Raw genomic sequence first — 25,981 nt, 5'->3', positions numbered from 1 at the left:
AGTACAGTAAATTTTCATTTCTCATATACATTATTGACCTATGAATTACTAAATACCTTCATTCCTACGTCTAAGGATGTAGCACTGTAGTTTCTGAAATAAAAAGTGGGAGACATTTTTAGTACATGTTCCCAAAAGAATTTGAATATGCTCAGATTCATCTTAGTTATTTGACTCAACCTAATTACATTCTATTGGAATGCATTAGTAGATTGGTATCTGGAGAGCAGACACTGCATGATACAGTGTAAAGCATTCTGGAATTAGGTTTCTGGGGGGAGACATGTGGACTAGAAGGTAGCCTCAGATAAATTATTACTTCTGTGTGATCATAGGCAGGTCACTTAAGTCCTCTGAGCTTCAGTTTGCTTAGATGTCAAATGACGATAATGATCCTGGTAGTACCAACATCCTTGGGGTGGTTGGGAGGAAAGCACTTTGTAAACCTCAAAGGCTTTTGCAAATGTCAACTCTTACTAAACTCATTTACCTTCAGTAAGTCATATTTTTTTCTCATCCTTTCTCATCCCATCTCCCTATCTTCTGAGTTAGGACCTATAAGTCCCTAAATCCTCCTGCCCTGTCCTGTTTAATGGGAATAAGATTCTGGCTAGAGAAATCAGCATCTGAAAACTGCAACTGAAGTTGACTTCACCTGGATATACGTTATGCAGTGCAGTTTACAAACACTAGATGGTGCTGTGTACAACTTCGTTCATCTCATCTCTTTTCCCACATATCTAAAAATACCCCCAAATGGCTCTTGTCATACAAATTCTAAAACTGGCCCCTTGCATTGCTATATTACTCCCAATTAAAAGGAAACTGTTTTTCGGACTTTGGTTGTTTGATCAATTTCCCTCTCCCCATCAGTGATCAGAGTCTTATGGGATTGCTTTGGGGAAAACAATTTCCTCAGATTTGCTGGAAGCATGCAGGATCCCGGTTGACTTGAGGGAGATCTGGTGCAAGTCCTGACAATCAGGAATAACTGCAATGAAACTGAGTGGTCTAATTTTCTTTTCAATGACTCCTACTACCTCCACCTAAATTAAATAATAGACTTAATAGTTCATATTTACATGCAAATCACACGTATGATATATTCTCTTAGGCACGCATTGCACGTATGTACACACACATGTAGAGAATCATCGAACTTAAGAGATGGAAGGCACTTCAGTGACCATCTCTTCCAGCCCATATGCTAAGGAATCCATCGGTACCATACTGTGCCTGACAAGTGTCTGACATCTGCTAGAAGACCTCCAGGTAGGGGGAACTCATCTCCTCCCCAGGCAGTCTGTTCCACTGGGGCAACTCTAACTGTTCCTGATACTGAAACAAATTTGCTCTCTTTGCTCCTAGTTCTTCAATCTGGAACCCAACTGAAGAAAGTTAATATCTCCTCCACATGACAGTCCTTCATGCAACTATCATGCACCCTCTTAGTCTTCTTTCATCCAGGTTAAATATTCTCACTTCCTTTAACCCTGGTTTCAGTCCTTTGGTTATCCAAGTTTATCAATGTCCTTCATAAATCATGGTGCCTAGAACTGAACATAGTACTCCAGATGAAGTCTGATTGTGGCAGGGGACAGTAGACCCATCACTTCCTTGTCCTTCCTAATGTGGCCCAAGATTTCATTGTCTTTTCTGAGATTTGTATTGAATTTGTATCCCACAAAGACCCCCAGATCTTTTTAAAAGAACAACTTCTGTCTATCCCTGTCCCCTACATCTTATAGTTATGGAACTAATTCTGTACCTAAGTATTAGACTTTCCTTTTACCCCTAATGAATTTCATCTTAGATTCAGCCTAATGCTCTTCCCTATCAAAGTCCTTTTGGATCCAAACTCTGTCACCCAGTGTGTCAGTTTTCCCTCCCAGATTGGTGTCATCCAACAATCTGAGGAGTATACATACCCTCTATGCCAGGGGTGTGGAACCTGTGGCCTTAAGGCCACATGTGGCGCCCTGGGTCCTTGGGTGTGGCTTTTTGATTGACTCCAAGTTTTATAGAACAAATCCTTTTATTAAGGGGATTTGTTCTGTGAAGTTTAGATTCAGTCAAAGGGCCCACATTTGAGGGCCTAAAGGGCTGTTTGTGGTCTCTAGGCTACAGGTTCCCCACCTGTGTTCTATGCCTTTTTCCAAGTCCTTAATCAAAATGTTCTACAGGATAAGGCCAAGCACAGATTCCTGGTGCCCTTCAATGGAGGCCTCCCTGCTGTTAGCACTGAATAGTCACCAACTTCTCCTTGAGTCTAACCATCCAACCACTTCTAAATCCATCTGACTGCATTCTTATCTGTTCAATATTTCTCCCTCTTCTCCCCACAAATAGTAAGTTACTTTATTAAAAGGTTTGTAAATGTCTATGTGAACCATAGCTCAGCATCAACCCCATCTATGTTTAGGAATTTTGTCAGTAAAAAGGAAAAGAAGTTAGTTTGTCATATCCTGTTCTTGATGAAGCTACTCTGGCTTTTTACAAAAATCACCACTTTTTTCTAGATATTCATCAATCATAGCTTTAATGTTCTTTTGAACAATTCTCCCAGGACTCCAAGTCAAGCTCAGTAGCATATACTTTGCAGATGCTATTTTCTTCCCTAATAATAATAAAATAAATCAGGACATTTGTCCTTTTCAAATCTTTTTTTTTTTTTGCAGTTAGCTAGGTGACACTGCAGTGGCTAGAGTGCCAGGTATAGAGTTAGGAAGACACATCTTCCTGAGTTCAAATATGGCCTCAGACACTTACTAGCTGTGTGGCCTTGAGCAAGGTTCTTCACCCTGTTTGCCTCAGTTTCTTTATCTTTAAAATGAGGTGGAGAAGGAAATGCCAAACCACTTCAGTAGCTCTTCGAAAAAAACAAACAAACAAATGGGGTCACACAAAGTCGGTCACAATTGAAAAAACAACTGAACAAAATATTTTGAGTTCCTGTACCATTTTCCGTGATGTTGTGAATCAGTGGCTGATTTGACAGTGATCTGATGGGGAATGAGCAATCACATCTGCCAGGTCTTTGAGTACCAAAGCATGCAGTTTATTTGAGCCAGGTGCCTTCTATGTGTCAGGGTAAACTAGGCACTTTCCTACTATCTCTTTACGCCTCTTGGATTATTTGAGAGCTATTTTTCTCTCCCTTTTAGGCATTTTTGTTCTGTCATTTCCAATATAAAATTCAATCTCCTTTGTAGAGAAAATACAATCAAAATTGCACATATACACACCTGAATGAAAAGCAATTTACTCTGATCTAAGAAAAAAAAAAGATCATTCTATCATGAATATAGTACCTTGTACATTATTGTGTTTGACACTCTAGAGAAGACTTACACCATCTACTGGTTTCCCAAGAGAGCATGACATTTAACAAACCCAGGATGATGTGAGTGATGAAATCATTTGAATCTAGTCTCATTTCAACTATATCTTTATCATGTATTTGTTCTTTATTGCATATTTTGTAACTTAGGGATGAAGCATTTCCTTTGACTTTATACCCCCTAGATTAATTAGCTTTCAAATAAATCCTCTTGAAGTAATGTAAAGGCTATCCTGTTTCCAGATGGAAAATAATTTTTTTCCTTTTTCCTTCTGATATTGTATATGGAGTTCTACACTATCAAGGTATGATTAAATCCCCTTAAGATATTGGCTAACATAAAATCTTAAATACCAGGTAGTTCTGTTAAGTATTTGAAGAGTCATCAGAACAGCTCTATTATCATTTTAGCTTTTGAAAATCTTTAGGTACTTTTTTTTCATTTTGGCAGACTTTTATTTAGCCAGTTGCAGGATTAAAAATAGTCTCATTTCAGGGGTGGCTAGGTGGCACAGTGAATAGAACACCGTCCCTGTAATCAAAAGGACCTGAGTTCAAATCCAGCCTCAGACTCTTAACACAAAAACTAGCCATGTGACCTTGGGCAAGTCACTTAATCCCAAGTGCCCTCCAAAAAAAATGCAAAAAAACCTCTCATTTCTCCTACTGTGTTAGAGAAGGCATATGCTATTCTTCCTTTGTAGCTTTTCTTAAAATTACAGTTTTCTTCAAATTTCACTTACCAGTAGTCTTTTTCTTGAGAACACTGCTACTTTCCTAAGTAGGCCATTGAGAAACCCATGCAGCTAATGTTTTTGCTTGTTTTTAGAGGGTGAGCTGGTCATCTCAAAAACTGCATGTATTAGGAATCACAAAGCGAATCCATTGAACTCTAAATTCTACTGGACCCCTAACCCTAGGCAACTGTCAGTGGAAAATAATTACATGCACACAGGAATAGATTAGTTGCTTTACTGGAAAGAGTAAAAACAATTCATATGTTATATAAAATCTCCCAAATTGTTTTTTGTTAACTGAAGATAAGAGCCTTTTAAAGACATGTCTACTAGAAAAAAAAACAAGAAATGCAAATACAAAATGTTGCCATTTTCCTTCTCTTAAGTTTAAGTTCACAGCTTTGATAGATTACCAAACATCAATTCCCATTGATTCCTTGAATTTTTAAAGGTAACCCCAAGCCTTCCTGAAGGTTTGCTCAATTGGGCTGCGCTGACTTCAAGCTGTTGAGCCTCTATCAGGAGTACAGTGGCAGGAACAGATCTGTTGCCAATTTCCTCACAGTTTCTGCTGATTAGTCTGGCTTGCCTCGACCTTTACTCAGCATGGCTTTTCCGAGGGACGGTTGGGGAGTGTAGATATTAGCAGTGGGGATCTTTCTACTGAGGAAAACACCAAGAAACTGCTTTGATTTTTCCCTCTTTCTTTCGAAACAACTCTGAATTCTCCTTTCTCTTCTATATTGCCCTTAATTTGATCATCATTAAGACAGAAAATGGCAACATTATGTGTTCCTTCTGTAGTTTGTCAGTGACAGCAGGGCAGTATGCAGCCATTCAATGATAGTTTTCAATTTCTCCTCTCAAGGGGAAGGTGAAAAAGAAGAGACCAGAATTTGCAAGAAAAAATTTAGAAGGTTATTCAAGAGAACCAGGGATCACACTAAGAGGAATCCAACTCTACACCTGCTTGAACAGGTTGTTTTGTTGTGGTTCAGTCATTTTTACTTGTATCCAACTCTTAGTAATTCCATTTAGGGTTTTCTTGGCAAAGATACAAGAATGTTTTTCCATTTGAATGGATACCTAAAAGCAAAGGAAAGTAATGCATTGTTGATAAAAACAAACAAACAAACATGCTTCTTGCCATTTCAAACTTGGGAATGATGAGGGCAGGGTATCAATCATTTTGAAATATAGTTGTTATAGATATTTTGTTTTGAAGTATTGCTGCATGTCTCTGCAGATCCTGGGACTTTGTTGGTGTATGGAGATTACATGGTCTATGTAGTAGAAAGGAGAGTGATGCTTATGCTCTCTCCCTTCTTGAAATTCTATTGTACATTTGTATCTGTTTGAATATTGTAGGCCTCTAGTAGAATATTAGCTACTTGAGGGCCCTATTGAAGAACAGTGTCTTCTGCATAGTTGGCACCTAATAAACATTTTATTGCAGCAGCTATGTGGTACCATAGTGGAGAGAGCACTGGACCTGGAACCAGGAAGATTCATTTTCCTGAGTTCAAATCTGTCCTCAGATACTTACTAGCTGTGTGACCCTGGGCAAGTCACTTAACCCTATTTGCTTCAATTTCCTCATCTGTGAAATTGGCTGGAGAAGGAATGGCAAACCACTCCAATATCTCTGACAAGAAAGTCCCAGATGGGGTCACAAAGAGTTGGACATGACTGAAATGACTCAACAGCAACAAACATTTTATTGGATTATATTGAGCAGAAATATAAGAATATTTTAATCCATGTTTCAGAATCCAAGTACAAAGTAAGGCCTGCCAGAATTCTCCTTAATGCCATATCCTTCTCACATTTCCTTAGTTAATATTTTTCTCACCATATATTGACTCATACAAAACTTAATTATAAACCTACAAGTGGAGGGATAACATAACATTTTAAAGAACACGGATTCTTTTTTTCTGTTGACACTGTTTCCTTGGTTAGCCTGATCCAGTTAATCTCTACAATCTAATCATTTTCTTATAACTTCCCCTGTCTCATTTTGGCAAGGAAAGAAGGCAGCATATGCTCCTCCTTTATAGTAATCTGTGCTACACAAAGACATGAGAGACTTGTGTATTGTAAGGTTTTTATAAAATAACTTAGCCTATTGTGACTTTGTCTGTCAAAAGAGCATATAACAGACACATGCTATGGCTGAGGCTGGTTCATTCTTTTTACTAGATCAGCTTTTCAAAGAGATTTTTTTCAGGCTGGAGAGGGCAAATTACTATCGCATCCTGCTCTGCCATTGTAGGATTGACTCTTGAGCCTCCTTTTATGAACCTGGAATTAAGGCCTTGGGGGGAAAGGGGCCAAGGGGAAGCCATGCCCACCTTGGGAAATCTGCCTATGGCTTTTCATTGAGGACAAGCAGTGCTCGAGGCTGGCAGTGAGGCCAGGTAGGAAGTGGTCCTCTGGTTGGATACCCCCTCAAACCTGAGCATGGATTCCAGAAGAGCAAGGAAAAACAGAAAGCCTCCCAAGTGGACTGTGAGTTGATACAATGAGAATGGCAGCTATAGGCTGTATGTATATGTATGTATATGTATGTGTATATATATACATATATATATATATATATATATTCATTCCTGGTACTCCATACCAATTCCATCAGTTGTCAGGGATTAATAAAGCTTGGAAAGGTTTCCCATGTAATTAGATGTGTGCATTTTGTGAAATAAGCTTAGTCCAAGTGTAACAGACGACATCATCCTGAGACTAACATGAGCAAAATCTTAATGATTGATCAACAAATAGCAAGGATACCATATTGCAAAGAGCCCAATATGGATTAATATAGATTTAGTATTCCTGAAATTCGGTGTCCATCTGCCTCCCACGTTGACAGCCCAGCACAGGTTGGCATGCTGGACTTGGATGGAGTAAGGAAGGCCTTGTCAAGTCCCTTCTCTGATTCTTACCGGCTTACTTCACCCATCTCTCTGAGTCTCAGATTCCTCATCTATAAAATGTGGGCAATAATACCGGTGTCTACCTCCCAGACGTGTTGTAAAGATAAGTTTATATAAAAAGTTTTGCCAATCTTAGAATGCCTGTGTGTAAATATATTTTAATCTTATTGTTGATTTAATCCTTGGAAGACCTGTGAATTATTTTGGGCCATGAGGTGCCCCATACTGCATGACAAATAGTAAGGAAACTAGCAAAGATGCTAGAATTTTAAACTAGAAGAAGTCATGGAGATAATGTAATCCGCTGCCTCCCATTTTAAGTGTGAGAAAACCTAGAGACATTAAAAGACCTCCCCAAAGTCATTTTGCTAATTATCTACAGAAAGTCATAAACTCTTTTCTGGTAGCCTAAAAGTGATTTTTCTGATCCTACCATCCCTTTCTGCTGAAAAGAATAGACCTTATTGATTATTGATTAAAATGCTCATATCATACAAGACTTTCCAGAAATGTAAGTATAATCTCTTCTGGTTTTCCAGAAAACGTTAAAGCGATATTGGCTGGGGCTGATATGAAGGGTGATGAAACATCTTGGAATATCAAAAAATAAGTGTGTGGTGAACCTGAGTTTTTAGGGAAACAGTTCCATTATTATAGAACAAGAATATCTATACATCATGTTATTTCTTTATGATAAAAATATCATTGTCAGGATAAGTTTCTCCTTTCTCTTGTGAACATTTTGGTGGAGTGTAATAGGTTCCCTAAGAGAAAACGAGTTCCCGTTAGAAAGTCGCCTTGTTAGAAATCTTCCACAGCATCTATATTCATTGTAGAACTTCAACCTTATGATAGTTCACTTAAAGGTTATCTAGTTTTTTTTGTTTGTTTGTTTATTTGTTTCTTCCGTAGCAAAGACAAGGAAGGCTAGCAAGTCCTTTAGCCAAATAGTGATCATATGATCCATCTGAGGGGTTGTCATTTGTCAGTTGCTGAGAAGTTAATCATATAAACAACAATAACTAGCATGACATTGATTTAGCTCAGGTTACAGTCTTAGTTTGGTACCAAGAGATGGAGTGCATGTGGAGGTAAAGACAAACCATTATGGCCCTGTCCCCATCCACTTTGTGATGAATGGGCTCATGTCTTCTTGGAGAGTACAATTGCCTGCCTCCATATTTGGAAATAAGTTCCCTCAATAGGATCGTGCTTGTTTGTTTGTTTTTTCTTAAAAATCTATGGTCTTGACATTCCTTTATATAAAATTACATGGCATAGAAAGTTATACATTTTGTGCTGGCATAAGGGGAAGGATGGGGTCAGCTAGGTGATGCTGCAGTGCATAGAGCTCTGAGCCAGAAATCAGGAAAACTCATCATCCTGCATTCAAATCTGGCCTTAGACACTTACTAGCTGTGTGACCCTGAGCAAATCACTTAGCACTGTGTGCCTCAGTTTCCTCATCTGTAAAATGAGCTGGAGAAGGAAAGGGCAAACCACTCCAGTATCTTTGCCAAGAAAACTACAAATAGGGTCACAAAGAGTCAAGCACAACTGAAATGGTTGAACAGCAACAAAAGAGTCACACAGCTAGTTAAATTGAAATTTGGACCCTGGTCTCCCTGAGTCCAGTGCTTTATCCACTCTACTGCATAGCTTATTTCAGACTCTTGCAACTCTCATGGACAAGGAATTCTTCTCTCTCACCTAAATCTTGTGTAGTACAATTTTGAATTTCTTATTCAGCTCAGATTAATGGTTTATCACCATTCTGTATATAACAGTCTCTCTCATAGATGATCAGTCCTCCTTCATCCTTCTCAGTGACTCTGAATTCTTGACATTTCCTCCTAGATCTTGTTTTCAGTACTTCAGTCAATTTCCTTTGAACACTCTCCAGGCTTTTGCCTTCTTTTTATCTCCAGTTTCTAGCGTGGCGTCTGGTACATGGATGCTTAAGACATTCTGATTGAATTGGACTAGGCATATATATATATATATATATTGCTGTTCTGTGTATCCTCCCACACCATAGGAAGATTTGCAGACTGTGGAAACTACCTTAAAAAGACAGGAGTTCCCCACCAGCTTCTCCTCTATGCACATGGAAGTCATTGTCTTGGGTTTTTGGCTTCAGCTGCCATTTGTAGAACTTGATACTTTTGGAAGCTCTGCCTCTTGAACCTAGATATCCTTGCTCATGATCAGCAAGCCCCCAATAAATGCTAACATTGTAGTCCTGATTCTGTCTTCTACTCTCATTCCCCAGCTATCCCCAGCCCTGGCACATGATCTCAGGATAAATGCCTGCTCGTAACTGCCTTACCCTCAATAATTTCAATTCAGCCCACCGGAGACTATTTATTCAAAGATTGGCCACTTAGCCATTCTTCTGTCATTCATTTTCTGTGCAAATACTGAAGAATTGAACTAGGAGAAAGGGTTGATTAAATGAGTAGTTTGCCAATAGTATCTGTAATAAGCAAGAATAAAGAGTGAGTCAGGTTGTTGTTAGATTTAATATTTGTCCAAATTGGTACTGCCCACTCAATATTTTTCCACTCTGTTGTTAATTGATGAATAGAATATAGTGTACAAGTTCCCTAGACTAAGCACCAGCCCTGTTGTAGTATTACTTGTATGCAAGTGTCTAAACCCATTCAGTATATGAGCAATAGACTGATTTTTAAATCAGTCTTGCACGTGATTTGTCATTTTGATGACAAATTTCGTTTGACATCTAATTAAACAAATCTTCCCATTAACTCCAACTACATCAAAAGATAGACTGTGCAGGGACAATTCAGTTGAAATGACACTGTTCACTGGCTTAAACTCCCAAGACATTTTTTATGACCTCGTTCTTGTAACCTAGAACCTCTGTATTACTTGGAGTACATATTAGTGGATTTCCAGACAGCTGAAGAAAGGTTCAAATCTTCAGCTCATGTATTAACTGACCCAACTGTCTACATGTACAGTTTCATGTAACCCTATCTACAGTACTTTGTCCATTCACTGAACTTATCTATTATCCTCCTGTTCACAATTCTGTATCCCTAGGCACCAGATTAGTTGAATCACACCTGAAATGAATAAGTCAGACCTTTTATTTTTCCTGTGACAATAGACTTGAGGGTCATAAATATTAAATTGGAGCTCCCTGCCCCTCCAGTTTTAAAGTTTGTATTTTAAATAAATGTTCAATTTTCTAGAAGTATTGGGTCCATTTTCCAAGCTAGAATGCCTTTTTGATACGTTTGTAGCTTCAAGGATGTGTTTTCGCAACCACTTATGTTTGACTTTTGACACTCATTTGTGGACATAGATTGTCTTCTGGTTAGACAACCATAGTTGGATGCCAGTCACTTTGTAATTTTATTTTGTTTTCTCGTCTCAGCAAAGAAATTGAAAATACCAATAGCTTGTGTATGTATTTTTCATGCACATCACTCTCACAGTGGATATATGGCAGCTGGATACTGCAATGGATAGAGTGTGGGGCCCTGAGTCAAGAAGATTCTTCTTATTGAGTTCAAATCTGACCTCAGACACTTAATAAGTGTGTCACCCTGGACAAGTCACTTTGCCCTCTTTGCCTCAATTTCCTCATGTATAAAATGAGTTGGAGAAGGAAATGGCAAACCACTCCAGTATCTTGGTCAAGGAAAACCCCGAATGAGGTCATGAGGAGTCAGACATTTTGAAACAACAGAACAACAACAACAAAAGTGTATGTACATCAATGTGTGTATACATAGAAACAGAAATTAAAATAGTCGTGATAAAGTTCCATTGATTTCGGGGCGGCCAGGTGGCTCAGCGAGTAAGAGCACCGTCTCCAGTGTCGGGATGACCTGGGATCGAATCCGGGCTCAGACACTCAGCACCACACCCAGAAATAACTGGTTGTGTAACCTTGAGCAAGTGACTTAACCCCAATTGCTCATAAAAAAAAATAATAAAAAAATGTAAAAAAAGTTCCATTGATTTTAATGTTAGACACCTGAATATAAATGAAAACAGAGGTGGCAAGCCAGTTAAATCACATTTTGGGCAGTGTTCTTATAAATTGTTGCCACCTTGCTAAGTATGATTTCAAAAGACCATTTGGTAATGATATTTATTGAGGACAAATAGGGATTAGTGTGGAGTTGAAAAATGTGGAGAGGAGTGCAAGATATTATTTTTCTTTTCTCCTTAAATAAATTGCCAAATATAATTGGAAATAAAGGAATTCCAAGGTAAAGAAATAGCATGCAATGACTTATGAAAGGCAAAATCATCTTCTTGATTCATTACTATATTCATTTCCCGTGAAAGTTGAATGGCAGGGCTTTAACAGCATAATTCCTTAAATTTTTCTTTTCTTTTCTTTTCTGGAATCATTAATGGCTACAGAACACAACCAGTTTACTGTTATTTGCAAGTTTGCAAAACCTACCCAAAAAAGCCACCCAGTGGGGTTCCAGTCTACAGGGAGCCAATTTTTTTCATTTCCAAATAGCATCTCTTTTTTAAGAGATGGCAAATTTATTTCTTTAATAAACATATTGCTCACTTAGGTCCCATGGACCTTAAGACCTCTCTTTAAAAAAAAAGGTTTTACATATCTACCTCTGTGCCAGAAAGATCTCATTATCCCACTAAGATATACTAAATGATCCTTACAGTCAAGGAAACAAACTTTATTAAGAAAATTCTTATTATAATTCATTAGAAATTTAAGATTACAGCTTACTCCCCTACCATGTAGCACAGTTTCCTTCTTTTCATCTAAATAAATGTACATCTCTCTTATTTGCATTGTAGCAACTCCTTCTGGTTAAATACATCTATAGCAAATTATACCTACTAGTCTTAAGGTCATAAGATCTGGGTTCAAAATCTCTCAATAGCTGTCTGACTGTGGGCAAGTCACTTCCTCCCTTTTTTGTTTAGTTTCTTCATCTGTTAAATGAGGATGATAGGGCTTCAATGCCCTTCCTCCTAGGCTTGTTGTGAGAAATTACTTAAAAAGAGAGAATAGTCCAGTGGTTGGGGTCATGGTCTTAGAGGCTTTTTTCTGCTTTTGATATATTCTAATTCTGTGACTGAATAAGTTACTCATATCCTCTGTATTCCTCCTACCTGTGATTTGAGTTGGGATCTGCTGAAATGGTAGATGTAGTTTTTCCCCACCCTGTGTCCAAGTATTAGAGACAAGGTGGAAAAGCCCTGCTGTTTTGATATTATGTAACGTATAGCTGAAAATTAGACAGGGAAGGAAATTGATAAAGGTGTCATGCAGATAGTATTTAGGCTGCAGTATTAGGGTAGCTATAACTTCACTTAGCCATGTTCTCCTAGAACTTGAAGAGTAAAGGCTGCCATTCCCCCTGAATAGAAAAGATGGATGCTCCAATTGGAGACTTGTTCTTCTTTGGAACCTGTGACAGACTGATAGATAAGCTCCTGTGATTTACTTTTATTCTGGCTTGTATCAAGCATGATTTCTATGGTTAAGTTTTGTATTCTAGCTATGGAATAGCAGCTGTAAAAGTTTTTTTTTGTTAATTTTTTATCCATGATTATTACTTCTTAGCCAATTGCATAAAGATAAAGAAGAGTGTCATTAATATTATTTAATTAATCACTCGATAATTGGGGTCTGTGGTCCAATGGAAACTTTAGTCTTACCCATCCAAAGAAATGGCGTAGATGTCTATTAATTATTGCATCCTTATGCTGACAAAGCTCACTTCTACTAATAAAGCTAATCCTACCCAAATGTGCTATAATTAGAATTAATGTGATAAAAGAGGCCATCTTGGTCAATATTCTGACCTTAAGAGGTTGACATCAATGTCTTGGTTATACTCCTGGTTTCAAATTAAATGTCATGCCTTAAATCTTATGTCTCAGTAGAATTATAAAGATTTAAAGCCCTTAATAAATTCGGCTTACTTTCCTTGTAGATATTATTCCCTGACTGAATCTTATTTTGATTAAAACAATTAACACGATTGCTATATTTGGGGGTGACTATCTTATGTTATGAACAGCTAAGTGGTACAATGGTTAGAGTGCTGGGCCTTGATTCAGGAAGACCTAAGTTCAAATCTGGCCTCAGATCCTTACTAGCTGGGTGACCCTGAGCAAGTCAAAACCCTGTTTGCCTCAGTTTCCTCATTTGTAAAATGAGCTAGAGAAGGGAATGGCAAACCACTCCAGCATCTTTGCCAAGAAAATCTCAAATCAGGTCACAGAGAGTCAGAAATGACTGAAAAATGACGAAACGACAGCTGCAACACTCACATGTGTTCTTGGTTCTCTTCAACTCAGTTCTCTGATTGAACCCTGCTTCTGGTGCCTAAGGGCTCTGCTCTTTCTCCCCATATGATTCTCTGAGGAAACTATGCCAACTATGTCCTAAGTTTTCATTTAGTTGTTTGTGTATGTATAACAGCAGTGCAAGAGAATGTTTTCAGAAATGGCTCCTCGGTTTAGACTTCATAGTTCCCGCTCTTTAAAATTGGCTTAGTGTCTGTTGAATTGATGGTGAGAATCCAGAGCCATCTGCCCTCAGGTCTCATAGCCCAACATTTGTAAAAGCATAATATCTCTTATTCATATAGCATTTTAAGGTTGCCAAGCCTTTGACATTCATCATTAGGTTTATTCCTCCCAACAAAACTGTGAGGCTGTTACATTTGTATTGTCATCATATGGTATTATAGTTACAAAACATGTAAAATATAAAGCAGATTGTTATTAAAATTATTATCCCAATTTTATGGAGAAGAAACTGAGAGTCCATTTAATAGACTAAATAACTTACCCCTGATGGCACAGCTAGAAAATCGGGGGGGGGGGGATTTTGACCCAGATCTCTTCAAACTCTGAAGTCTTGTGACTTTCCCATTGTACTATCCTACCTTCCTTCCCTACTGTCTCCTCTCCAAAAAAGCAGATAAAAGTAAAATAAAAATGGCCTCTAAACAGTGCCACATCCAAGATAACAAATTAGTCTTCCTTAGGCCAGTTATATCCCATAGGTGTTACTGTTCAATTGGGCTTTAAGCCTTCATTATAATACAATAAGGAAGCAATATGGTACTGTGAAAAAGTCCTGACTCTGGAAGGTGAGGACCTGGCTTCAGATACTGCCTCTGGCACATCTTACAGGTGTCACCTTGGGTAAGTCACTTAAATTCAGTGAGTCCCATAAAATGAGAAAGTTAGACTCCATGGTCTCCGAGCGTTCTTCCAATGCTAGGTTTAGAATCATCCATGATAATTAATCATGCAAAGAAATTTTTATAGCATAAATATTGTGTGAATTTGTAAAAAGTGTTTATAAAGAGAGTTTGTTTGCAAATTCTACCCTAAGCAAGTCACCCACCTTTCTTACTCGTAGTCCCAGCTCTCTGCAGATTCCCACAAAACTCAAAGTAAATCTACCTAGAGATAAATGAAAGCTTTAGTATATTTTCTTTTGAACGGAAGTCAGAAAATACGCACTCCACTGTGGACAAGCAAAGTGCCCCCCTCACTACTACCACCTCTCCCCCCAGTCTGCATAGCTGATGTATAAAAAGTAGTGAGAAAAGCACAGGTCTGAAAGACTGAAGGCAATTTGTGAGCTAAATAGTGGGGAAGTTTCTGTTTGAGCTGGTCTGGTCTCTTGGAAAACAGAATATCTTTAAAAGTACCGCACAGGCCCCATCTCATGCAGTTTTAATGGAGTTTTTGATGATCCTGGATTTTTTGGATCATGAAAGAGGACTGCTTTCATTTCAGTAAGACCCCAAACTGCCAACCTGGTGGATATCTGCATTGAGCTGTGCTAAATATTAGTCCATATCACTAATTACTACTGGCTGTAAATCTTTGCCATAGCTTTTTACTAAATGATTGGAAATTCTCTGAGAGTAAGAAATATAGGGTAATCCCTCTTTTTTATGAAGGGTATGTATTCTAATAACATAGTTCATTGTCAGTTCCTGAATAAGGTGGAGAAATAATATCTTAGGCATAAATAGGGATGTGTGCCATGCCCTGTATGAGCATTTGATTTCATTTCTTTGGAGCTGACCATTCTCTTTCCAGCAAAGCAGGCTCATTGGGAGAAGGCTCCATCTTTTGTCTCTGGCACATTATCTGATTGGTGTTACCTCAAAACTTAGGGGAAAGGGCTATGGCAGCCCCAGAATATCACCCTTCTCACAGCCAGGCCCAGGGCTATATACCTATATACCTATAACAGTGCCAGTGTCCAGCATTGAGGAAGTCAGAACTTTCCCCAACTGCCTAACCATCCTAAACTATTTTTCTTAAAAAACAACCAACCAAACAAAATGACTTTGTTGTCAGAGGATTCATTCGTGGAGATATCTCTATAGCTCAGAATGCCAGAGAGACAAAAAGATAGCCATTTTCAGGTAACAAGTAAAATAAACCAAAATAAGAACACGCTGACTTTTAAAATATGTTTTTCATATGAAAAACTATAAAGCAAAAGGTTGAGCATCAGAAGAGATGTGTGTTCCTTGGCACAAATTATGGCATGTAATTGAGTGCAGGGTCATATGACCTGTGTGAATCTCAGATTCCTCTTCTGTAAAATGAGGAGGGTTAGCCTAGATGATCCCCGAGGTCCCTTCTAGTTAAAAGCCTGTGATCCTATGATCATCTCTTGTAGGCCAGGTAAGGTAGGTAGAATTGCAATACTAAGTGGCCCAGATTACTAAATGTGTGCCTTTCTTTCTCTTTGTTACTATTTGCTTAGATTGAATCCCTTGACAATTCATTGATCCATCTTTGACTTTGCTTGGCTACCGAAGGATATGTCTATAGCAAGAAACCCACAAAATGGAAAATCATACCCCAATTTGGGGATCTTTTCACTATAATCCTTTCCCCCTAAACTCTACAAATGTACTGTAGCTAAATCAATGGTCTAATAGTTCAGCAGCATTATAGATAAAATGTTAATCTGTACTTAAGGTTTGTTTTTGGTAAAGAGGGGACCTCAAAGTGGCACAGAGGGGAGAGTGCTGGCCCTGGAGTCAGGAAGACACATCTTTGTGAGATCAAATCCAGTCCCTGACACTTAACCCTAAATTCATGGCTGTGTGACCCTAGGCATCCTGCTTGCCTCAGTTTCCTCATCTGTAAAATGAACTAGAGAAGGAAGTGGCCAAGTATTCCAGTATTTTTGCCAAAAAAAACAGCTCCAATGGTGTAATAAAGAATCAGACATGACTGAAAAACGGCTGAACGACAGCAACAAATTGTGTAGAGGGAAAAAAATGCTGACTAGTTAATGATCTCAGCTATTCGTTTGATACCTGCACCACTGCTTAAGGGCATCTCTTCTGAGTGTCTAAAAATCCTCCTCAAAATGTGTCTGAACAATTCACGTCCTACTAAGTTGGTAAAAAAAGGAGTGAAATATATACCTGCAAATAGACCACTAAATGAATTCCAATTTGATTGCTTACTAGAATAAATGGGTAAATGAATGAATGAAAGAAAATTTCATTCCTTATGTGTTTCTGTTAACTTTCCAGATACTCTGCTAAATTCTGGGAATAATTGCTTTAAATGAACCAGATTCAGCACTTAAAGAGCTTATGTTTTAATCAGAAATTTGGATCAGGCAGCTATGTGATGCAATGGAGTGTTGAATCTGGATTGAGTAAAACCTGAGTTCAAATTTTACCAGTGTGACCCCAAGCAAGTCACTGAACTTTTTTCAGCCTCAGTTTCCTCATCTGTAGAATATGAATGGTAATGCCTGCAACAACCAGCCTAACAGGGTTGTTGGTGTAAAGTGCTTAGCAAACCTTCAAACAATGTGAGTATTCATTAATTCAAAATAATCCTGATTTCATCTTGGTGTCTGGTTTTACCAGATGACTTAGTATGAACTTGGAAATGTTGTAGAAAGAGGAAAAAACGAAAATACCAGAAAAGGCTGAGAATTATTTGATGAAATATAGGGGAATTTGTCAACATCTCTAAGTAAACACTCAATTGGAGAAACAATAAAGTGATCTCAGAAGGGGAGTTTTGATGTTGAAGCCTCTACCTGGGAAATGAGCAGTAAATAGTACCAAGGAAGTGAGACTTCAGGGGCTTAATTAGAGGAGAGCTTGACCCATGATTAGTTCAGGGATGTTAGCTAGAAAATAAAACTTTGCGGAAAAGTTAATAGAATGGCAAACCTGCTGTAGGTGGCCACTGTTATCAATGGGCTGTTATTATTTATACCCAAGTACTATTTGTATAAAAATAAATAAGATAATAGTTGAGTTTTACCCGGGGCACGTGCCAATAAAATGGTGCCTTTTTATGCATAGGAGCTATTTCTACTTCCAAAATTCTAGCAGAACCACCCCAGAGCGCTATACAGAGGGTATAATACAGTTTTTATTTCAACATCACTCATCTGTAACCTGCAACATCAATCTTTCTGATGATCTGATATGGCAAGGGTTTATGACAATAGGGAAGAGGGCTCCTGTCTACTAACTCCGGGTATTATCACATGTCTACAGTGCTTTGAGCTCTCAAAGGTACTTTCTCGACAATAACCCTGGGAAATGAGCTGAGCTATTATTATTATCCTTATTTTACAGATGAGTAAACAGGGGTATTGAAGTTACTTGCTCAAATCCCTTTGTTTGCAGTTAATAAGAGTTTTGTCTGTCCCATTCATTACCTTTTTAATAGCCTCTCTGATGCTCTCTTGGTGAATTTCTATAAGCTTTCAAAGAAAAAGTATAATGTACACTCAGTTTGATTTTTCACAAAGAATAAGAATTATCTGTAGGCAGCATAGCAGACAATTGCAAAAGTCTTTAAGGCAAACACAGAAAGGTGTCTTTCTGTAACTTTTGGAGAATTAAAAATGAAATTTTGCTTGAACTTCAGAGCCAATATATTGAGAAAAAAGCGTCCTGCAAATAACTCCTTTTCCTATAAGATTTTATGAATGAGAATCATTTTACCTTGACACTAAAGTAAAAGGTTCAAAGACCTAGAGCTAAAAAGAACCTTTGAGACCAGCTACTCCAAACCTTTATTTTATAGATGAGCAAACAGAGGCTCAGGAAAGTGTTCTGATGGGCCCAAGGTCACACAAGTGAGTGGCAGAGATTCCATTCAAACCTAGATACATTGGATTTTTTTCTTAGTTAAAAATGAGGACAAGATTTCTTATTTATGATAATGAGCCCAAGAGATAATTCAATGAAATGTTGTGGAGTTTTCCTAATACTGACTGTGTGACCCTGGGCAAATCATTTAACATCTCATTGTCTTAGGCAACTGTCTTAGACAACAACCAAATACTGTGTTCCAGTTCAATGACTGTCTTCCTTCTCCTTTTTCCCTTCATTTCTGTCGTTATTTCCTTTTCTTTTTCCCTCTACCTTTTTCTCTAATCTTTCCCAGATAATAGTTACAATAAATATGACACAAACCTTTATTTTGAAATAAATACGAGTTGTTATTTATTTTTGTCTTGTTTACCTACTCTAGAGACAACATGGTATAAGTGGGTAGAGGAAAAAAAAATCAGGAAAATGGGTTTAAGTTCTGCCCTGACAAATGTTAGCTGTGTGATTCTGAGTAGTCACTTAGCCCCTAAGTGGCCCAGGCAGGTCTTGAAGACTATAAATTACAGAGCATGTACCAGTCTTCATGGATACATCGAATTCCTCACCAGGAGTTCCCTAAATTAAGGAAATAACAGATTTGATCAATAATAATAATAATTTCCTTTTTAGAATAGCATTTATTGGGAAACAACTTTATTCTCAAAAATATTTGTTGTAGTTAGCTGAAATATAAAATATAAACCAGATGCAGTGATGAGCAAAATAATGTCTAGGAATGTATTACTCACCAACCCTGAGAAGTACATTACATATTAAAGAATGTTAATTTGTTATTTAATGCACTGGTACATACTAAATTGCTGTCTCATATCTTGGTATGAAACTTTGGACATAACCCCCAAATATAGGGTTGGGGTAGGAGGGATAAAAGAAAGCAGGAGGAATTAGGGATACCCAATTGCATTCTCATGAATTTATACTTCCAGAACAGAGTTTTGGAAGGGAAATGGATGATAAAAGAGTATATTTCAAAAATGCTGTTACTATTAGCTTTTTCATATGTTTTCCTTTTGAAGAACTCTGGGGTTGCATTGTTGATAATTGATGGAGCTTATAGGGAAGACACCCCATGGAAAGGTCTACCAAATATGCAGCTGGAGATGTAGGAGTTTACTAGTGATTCAAAGTGAAAATTAATTGAACTAAGTATTATATTCCTCAATTAATTTGTCTATATAGCTAAGGCAAAGCAGAGATAGAGGAGGCATGGGGCTGATCCATATGACTGTATTTGTGTGTAGCCTTGATTTCTCAGATAAAATTATTCAGCCCAAAGTTGACAGTTATTTCTACAATTTATGGTCACATCAGTGCTAGAAGTCTTTTCTTATGTTATAAAAATTAAATTGATGCAAGAAGCATGGCTATTTAAAATGTAACATGTCATTGTCAGCACTCTGCCCCCATTGAGCCTATCAAAATATTACATGCACAGTAGCATTGTTATCCTTTAAAGGGCACAAACATTTTTTATTCAAGGCATCTAGTAGTATACTCAAGAGTACCTTCCTTGTTGGTTGGGCAACTAGCATTTTCTTTTGAAATTTGCACATCAGACAGATAAATACTACATAGCTTTTATGAAATGTTGTAATGAATACTCCATATATTTATTATTTAAAAGTAGGCTATGTAGGCCTTCATTTATAATCCAAAAGTCTTAAGAGCGTGAAAAGTTGTCCTGCCAAAAATCTCCATCAGTAATGCGTCCTTTTCTCCCAAAGGGGAAAAATAAAATAGTAAATTTATCACCTTGAAAATTGACATGATGGAGTTTTTTCTAAATGTTTTATAGAAATTTTCACATGTATATTTCTCATCTTAGGGAAGTGTACATAATAACACATAACACTCTTGATCTCTACACATAGATCATCTGGTAAATTGAGCTCAATAAAGTATTTACATCTGAAAATATGAATAACTGAGTCACAAATGTATATTTTTGCTTTTCTTAGTCCAGAAAATGTCTTTAGATGGTCACAGTCAGATTTTCAGAAATGAGTTTTTGTGCTAGGTAGATTTCAGGAACCACTGTTAGCAGCATACCATGTATAATGGAGAGTACCCTGGATTGAAGTCAGAAGACCTGAGTTTCATTGAAAGTCTTGATTCTAACTTGTGGGTAAGCTAGTGAATCTTTCTGAACCTCAGTTTCTCCATCTTGAAAATGCAGCTAACATCACTTATAGTAACTGTAAAGTGCTTAGTCAGTCAGAAAGGTCAAGAGCCTACAATTTCATTGATCTGGGTACTTCCTCTGCTGATTCGTTCCATAACCTCTTCTCACCTTACTACAATCTTCTTGAATCCTTTTGGCTGAGCTTGCAGAAATGAGTGTTTCTGCATCTAGGTATGCCGGTCCTTAGATGAAAGATACTACTCAGCACCAAAGCCACTAGCTTGAGGTCTCATTTTTTAGAACTTTGTACAACCAAGGACCACTTCTCTGCCATTTAAAAAAACACCAAATGAATCTTTTAATACAGTAGTAAATCATAAAATAGTCTTTAAATGTGAGTTGTCTTTACTAAACCAGTAGAAATTCAACCATAGATCTGAACCACTGACTAACAAAACGCTCGTCCTCAAATTTGCCTTCCTGATCCATTATCATCTCAGATGAAGTCGCTCTTAGGTGGTGATTATATACTCTTGCTTGGCTCCTCTCCATGAGGATTTATTATTGAAGCAGAAAAGGGTCTTTCTTTTGCTTAGGCAGACTTCGAGCTCTAAGGAGGACCTCTAGAACAGAATAATAATGAGCTCTCTGAGCATGGATGTGTTGCTTTGTAAATGATTTTAATTGCCCTGTTAAGTTCATAGAATGGCGAAGCATTTGCAGATATAACCTGCTTCATAATTACATTGATAAATCCATCAGAGATTAAAAGAACAAAGCTGTTTGAATCGTATGCCCAAGTATTCGACGAATGTAAAGTAGACACTTTAAAGTTCATGAGGCTAAACTGATAACTAACAGGGAGGGAGCTCTAGGAAGCAGCTAGGTTCAGTTCCGTCATTTTTCAGGCGTGTCTGATTCCCCATGGCTATTTGGACACTCAGAAAGTAACAAAAGAGACATGAGACCCAGAGAAAATTTGCTGGCTTATGATCTGAATTTCTATTCCTAAACAAGTTTGTGTTTTAGTGAATGAATGGCCAACCTATGTTAAGGAAGGCAGGTCAAATCAATTTTATTTCTTTCTGTGTTATTATGGATGAGCTTCACTGAAGTCCTACTTTGAGTCATGATCATGGCTTGGAGATGGTTATGTATTTGAGAAGGCCCTACTGGTAGAGTGAAAGCTTTGTCTAGGCCCAGGAAACATGGAGAGAAGCAGTGAGTTCTCTAGTCCAAGGATAGGCCTGGAAAAGTGGGGAGAGGTTCTTGACAAACTCAATTACTGGGTGACAGCAACTCTAATCATATGAAGTTGTACAATGGTTTCAATATGTATTGCTGGAGGAGAAACGCAAAAAGACAAAATAAGATACCCTTAAAAGCATCATTTGCTAGTTCAAGATAGTGTATTCTGGGGCTGACCATTTATTGAACAGTTTCATCTGTCACGAAGCTGATCTTGGATAGTAAATGTACTCTTGGATATGAGCAGTATTACCATATATACTCTGCCATCCAGTGACACAAGATACTCCATCTTCCCGCTATGAGAATCTTCCCAGGCTGCTATACACCATTCCTCAGAATGCTCACCCTCTTCTCCTACTCCTCCTGATTTCCCGAATGTCTGTGAAGTCCCAGCTGAAGACTCACTATGTTGTTTTGCTGTTATTCAGTCATTTTAGTCATGTCCAGCGCTTTCTGACTCCATTTGGGGTTTTCTTAGCCAAGATACTAGAGTGGTTTGCCATTTCCTTCTCCAGTTCATTTGTAGAAGAAGAACTGAGCAAACAGGGTTACATGACTTGCCCAAGGTCACATGTCTAAGAAGTGTCTGAGGTCAGATTTGAGCTCATGAACCTGAGTCTTCCTGATTCCAAACCCAGTGTTTTATCCACTGTCTACCTAGCTGCCGATATACACTATACTTAATGTGTATATATGAATAATATCTCATTGTCTGTTAATTACTTACCCCAATCTGCAATAAAGCTATAATAAAGTTGTCTGAAAAGTTAAGCTTTTACTTCAATTAGATCATAATTCCATTTTGTATGTGACTTCTCTGTCCTTCCTCCCTCTTGTGTCCAGTATCCTTTACCTCTTTTTCATCAATTAATTACATCCACTTAGCTCTATCAAGTTTGGAAATTAGCAGATAGATTGGAAGACATTCACCCCTTGGTAGCAGAAGTTAAGATTTATTCACCCCATGAGGTTAATAAGAAAGAGCTGAGCTACTTCACTCAGGAATATGCTAGAAGAAGCTAGGCCACTAAGTGTTAGCTTTCAGGCATGTTCACTTGCACTGCTTTACTAATCTGCTCCTTCTTTAGTGGACAGTATTAGGGGATTTACAATTGATGCAACCAGAACTCATTTTTCAGTTCAGATAATAAATCATCCAGGTCCTGGAGTCAGGAGGACCTGAGTTCAAATCCAGCCTCAGACACTTAACACTTACTAGTCATGTGACCTTGGGCAAGTCACTTAACCTCAACTGCCCTCCAAAAAAAAACAAAAATCAAAACCCCAAAAAACAGATAATCATCTCTATTTTGTTTTTTGATGTTTCTGTTTTGTGACTGCTTTAAAACTAGAATCCTTGCCTCCATCATCCTTGCATCCTTCACAGGAGATCTCTGGGCTTTCTTGTAGCTCTGATGATTGCCCCCACTTCCCTGCAGAGAAGGCCACACATTTTAACAGATTTTGTAATGAATGAGGCCCTTGTATTGATTGTGTGGCAGTGTGGGTGTGTGTGCACATGCATGTGCATGTCTGTGTGTGTGTGTGTTAAAAACTTGGACCTGTGCCAGTTGATCCTTAAGATGTACAAAGGCAAAAATGTTACAACTGAGAGTTTTATAATACTGATTTGGGGATTTGAAGCAAGTTTTGAAGGAAACCTGAGGGCAGGGATGAGGAGGGAGAGCTTTCCAAGTATGGGGAATGACCACTTAAATAACAAAGGGCAGCAAGAGTTTAGGGTCCAGATGAAAAGGTTGGTTTGTGAGAAGAACTTTTGGATCAGATGGTAGAGATGGCATCCGTGTCTTAAATGCCGGCTCTCAAATGTGGCTTAGTCATTAACTTCGTGACAATCTGCTGAATAATTTACCAAGACAGTTATAATCAACATTCACACATCTTCACTTGACTCACTGACAATTTCCGGGTGGCAGCTTGCCCAGTGCCCAAGTAGCATGTGATTCTGACAGTGACCTTTAATAGGACATATTTAACAGGGCTCTCTTTAGTGCTACAGAATAAGGCTTATATCAAGAATTTAGGTAAAGGCATTTTTCCCACTTTAACCACTTGGGAACTGTGATTCTCGTATTCTGTTGGCATTAATTAACACCAGGGAACTTTGCAAACCTTTTCACTGGTGAGTTCTTCTAGTCATTATCAGTCATATAATGGAAAGGTTCTGCTATGCTAAGGTTATTAAAGATCAAGGGACACTTTTCATCAAAGATATTACTCAAAGCATCCCTTTCCAGCTGCAGGTCACTGATGGTGAATTTGATTAGTGTGGGCAAACTGTATGAGTATTTGTTAACTATTTTGTGTGGGAATCATTTTCTACTCCCCCTGCCCCCATAATGGCAGATTTGTGACTTAAAGGGTATATGTGTATATGTGTTTGCTTCAGTTTTCTGCCTGACCGTTATATAGGTAGATTAATGCTATTTCATTCGCACAGCAAACAAAAGTTTGGTCTATGAATAAAATGGTGGATATACTTAATATGGTATGAATAGATGTGATCTATTCCATCATCTGTCATCTGGTTCATCTTCCTTTCAAATGGCCTCCTTCCCCAGTGTTCTCTTACCACCCACCTAAAGCACTCACAGGGGTTCCATGCATAACTATAGGCAACACAGGATTCAGAGATAAACAATGGGAAAGGAAGGCTGATGGGGAGCACTGATGGATAGAAATGGGGTAATCTGGTCTGCTGTCTATGTCAATGTGAGGAAACATAGCAGAGTAGGGAGTCTCATTTAATAAGTGAGGAAACTGACACCTAAAACTTATGTGACTAGCTAGTGGCAAAGCTGGGCCTCGAACCCCAGCCTCCTGAGGCTCGCTAATGCTCACTCTTCCGTTTCACACTCAAGTCTCAGAGGGGCCATGTAAGTAAATAGAAACTATTGCAATGTGAGCATGCTTTAAAAGGAATGATGATATTGGTCAAACCAAATTGATACTGATTTTTCTTTTTCTTTGCTTTGATTTCTTGCTGCCATTTAATCCTAATTCAGAGGAAACCAGAGCCGAAAAAACCAGGAAAGGTAAGGCTGGAAACTTTCAAGCAAATTGATTTCAAAACATTTTGTTTGTTGTTGTTTAATCTATACTCCACAGCATTAAAACTGTAAGTGCTTAAGATGACATATGTTATGTTCTGCTTTAAAAGAATTTCAAGCTGAGGTGTCTTCACATTTCGCACCACTTACACAATCCTAGAAGCAATTTTTGAGTCTGGTTTTATTTATTTTTTTCCACCAATACTCCCTTATCCTACTGTGCCAAAACAACATGCTGCTGACAGCATTCTTTTATGAATGCCCCAGTAATACAGTTATGATAAATTTTAGCACCAAAAAGGGACCATTTAGGTGTTAATTCCCAAGTTAATGAGTGTGAGCCATGGAGAAATATGATAGGGTCACAGGGGATATTCCCGTAATGAAACCAGATGTGGCTATGTAGCAAACCAGTGTTCTCTGGGACACTGAGTTGGAGAACATTGATTTTAAGCTCTGCTCAAATATAGACTACAAGGTATGAATAACCATCGTTTCTTCTATAAGTTGGTTCCTTCCAAAAACTATCAGAATGTCCATGTAGTTGAGTAATACGTGTGATGATGGGTGTGGCCCCCAAATGGTTGGGGAAGTACTCTGCTATTTGGGCTGAAATTTGAAGGATCCTTTAAACCCTTTTTTCTCTTTCCTTTTCTTGTGGGAAGACTTCTTTAATTGGCAACTCCACATTTAGCCTGATATTGTGAGGTTCAAAAAAATGTTTTCCATGCATTTGCATATAGTAGTTTAAGTGTGAGTCCAACCCTCCCACCCTTTACAGCTTGCTAACACTAGGTTTCAGCTCTTGAAGAGAAATTTGCTACGTGATCCTCATTATAACAAAAAGTTCTGTTTCAGACTTAGAAGACTATAACCAGTGTAAGAATGATGAAAACAGTCTGTAAGGTCAAAGTAAGCTTTCATCACTAAAGAATTTTAAATCACTAGAAGTTGAGAAATTTTGAAATCATCCCTGAGTTGTTCTCATGTGACATTGGTATTATTTCCCAAATATCACTTTACGTCAGAGTGATTTGAATTTGGGTCTTACTCTCCTCTACAGAGGGCAAGTGAGTCATTAGCCATAACAGAGCAGAAGCTTTGCACCTTCCTTGAACTATAACCAAGTTCTACCTTCAGTCTGATTGAGACATGTAAGAAAGTTTAAAGTGGTGAATTCTGAAACAATGACAAAAACATGGAAAGCTCATTTAATCTATAAGTAGGGGAGATGTATTACTTTTTAAATAATGTACTTCTCTAAACTGGATCCTGAGTAGAATGTATGCTCATGCTCAGGGGATTCATCCCACTAAAATACTTGGGCCATGAAATTGGAACATATGGTATACC

At 38.0% G+C, this 25,981-nt stretch overlaps 1 protein-coding gene across 7 annotated transcripts in view; it reads left to right on the top strand.

The window, feature by feature from the left end:
• The window catches only part of LOC138177479 (protocadherin-11 X-linked-like), a 482,211-nt gene that overhangs the window by 265,912 nt on the left and 190,318 nt on the right, over positions 1 to 25,981 (top strand). For 6 of the 7 annotated variants that reach the window (XM_069108666.1, XM_069108660.1, XM_069108664.1 and 3 more), the window contains one exon: positions 24,584 to 24,613. The exons of the other annotated variant lie outside the window; for it this stretch is intronic. In XM_069108666.1, coding sequence (XP_068964767.1) covers positions 24,584 to 24,613 — 30 coding nt within the window. The remainder of the gene's footprint in view (positions 1 to 24,583; positions 24,614 to 25,981) is intronic. 7 annotated transcript variants of the gene reach the window in all.

The sequence above is a fragment of the Petaurus breviceps genome, unplaced genomic scaffold (genome assembly GCF_028583685.1).
Source record: "Petaurus breviceps papuanus isolate PSGF00001 unplaced genomic scaffold, PetGlider_PUasm1.0 90417, whole genome shotgun sequence".
Classification (NCBI taxonomy): Eukaryota; Metazoa; Chordata; class Mammalia; order Diprotodontia; family Petauridae; genus Petaurus; species Petaurus breviceps.
The sequence above is the reverse complement of the archived record's forward strand: the minus strand, read 5'-3'. Positions and strand labels throughout refer to the sequence as shown.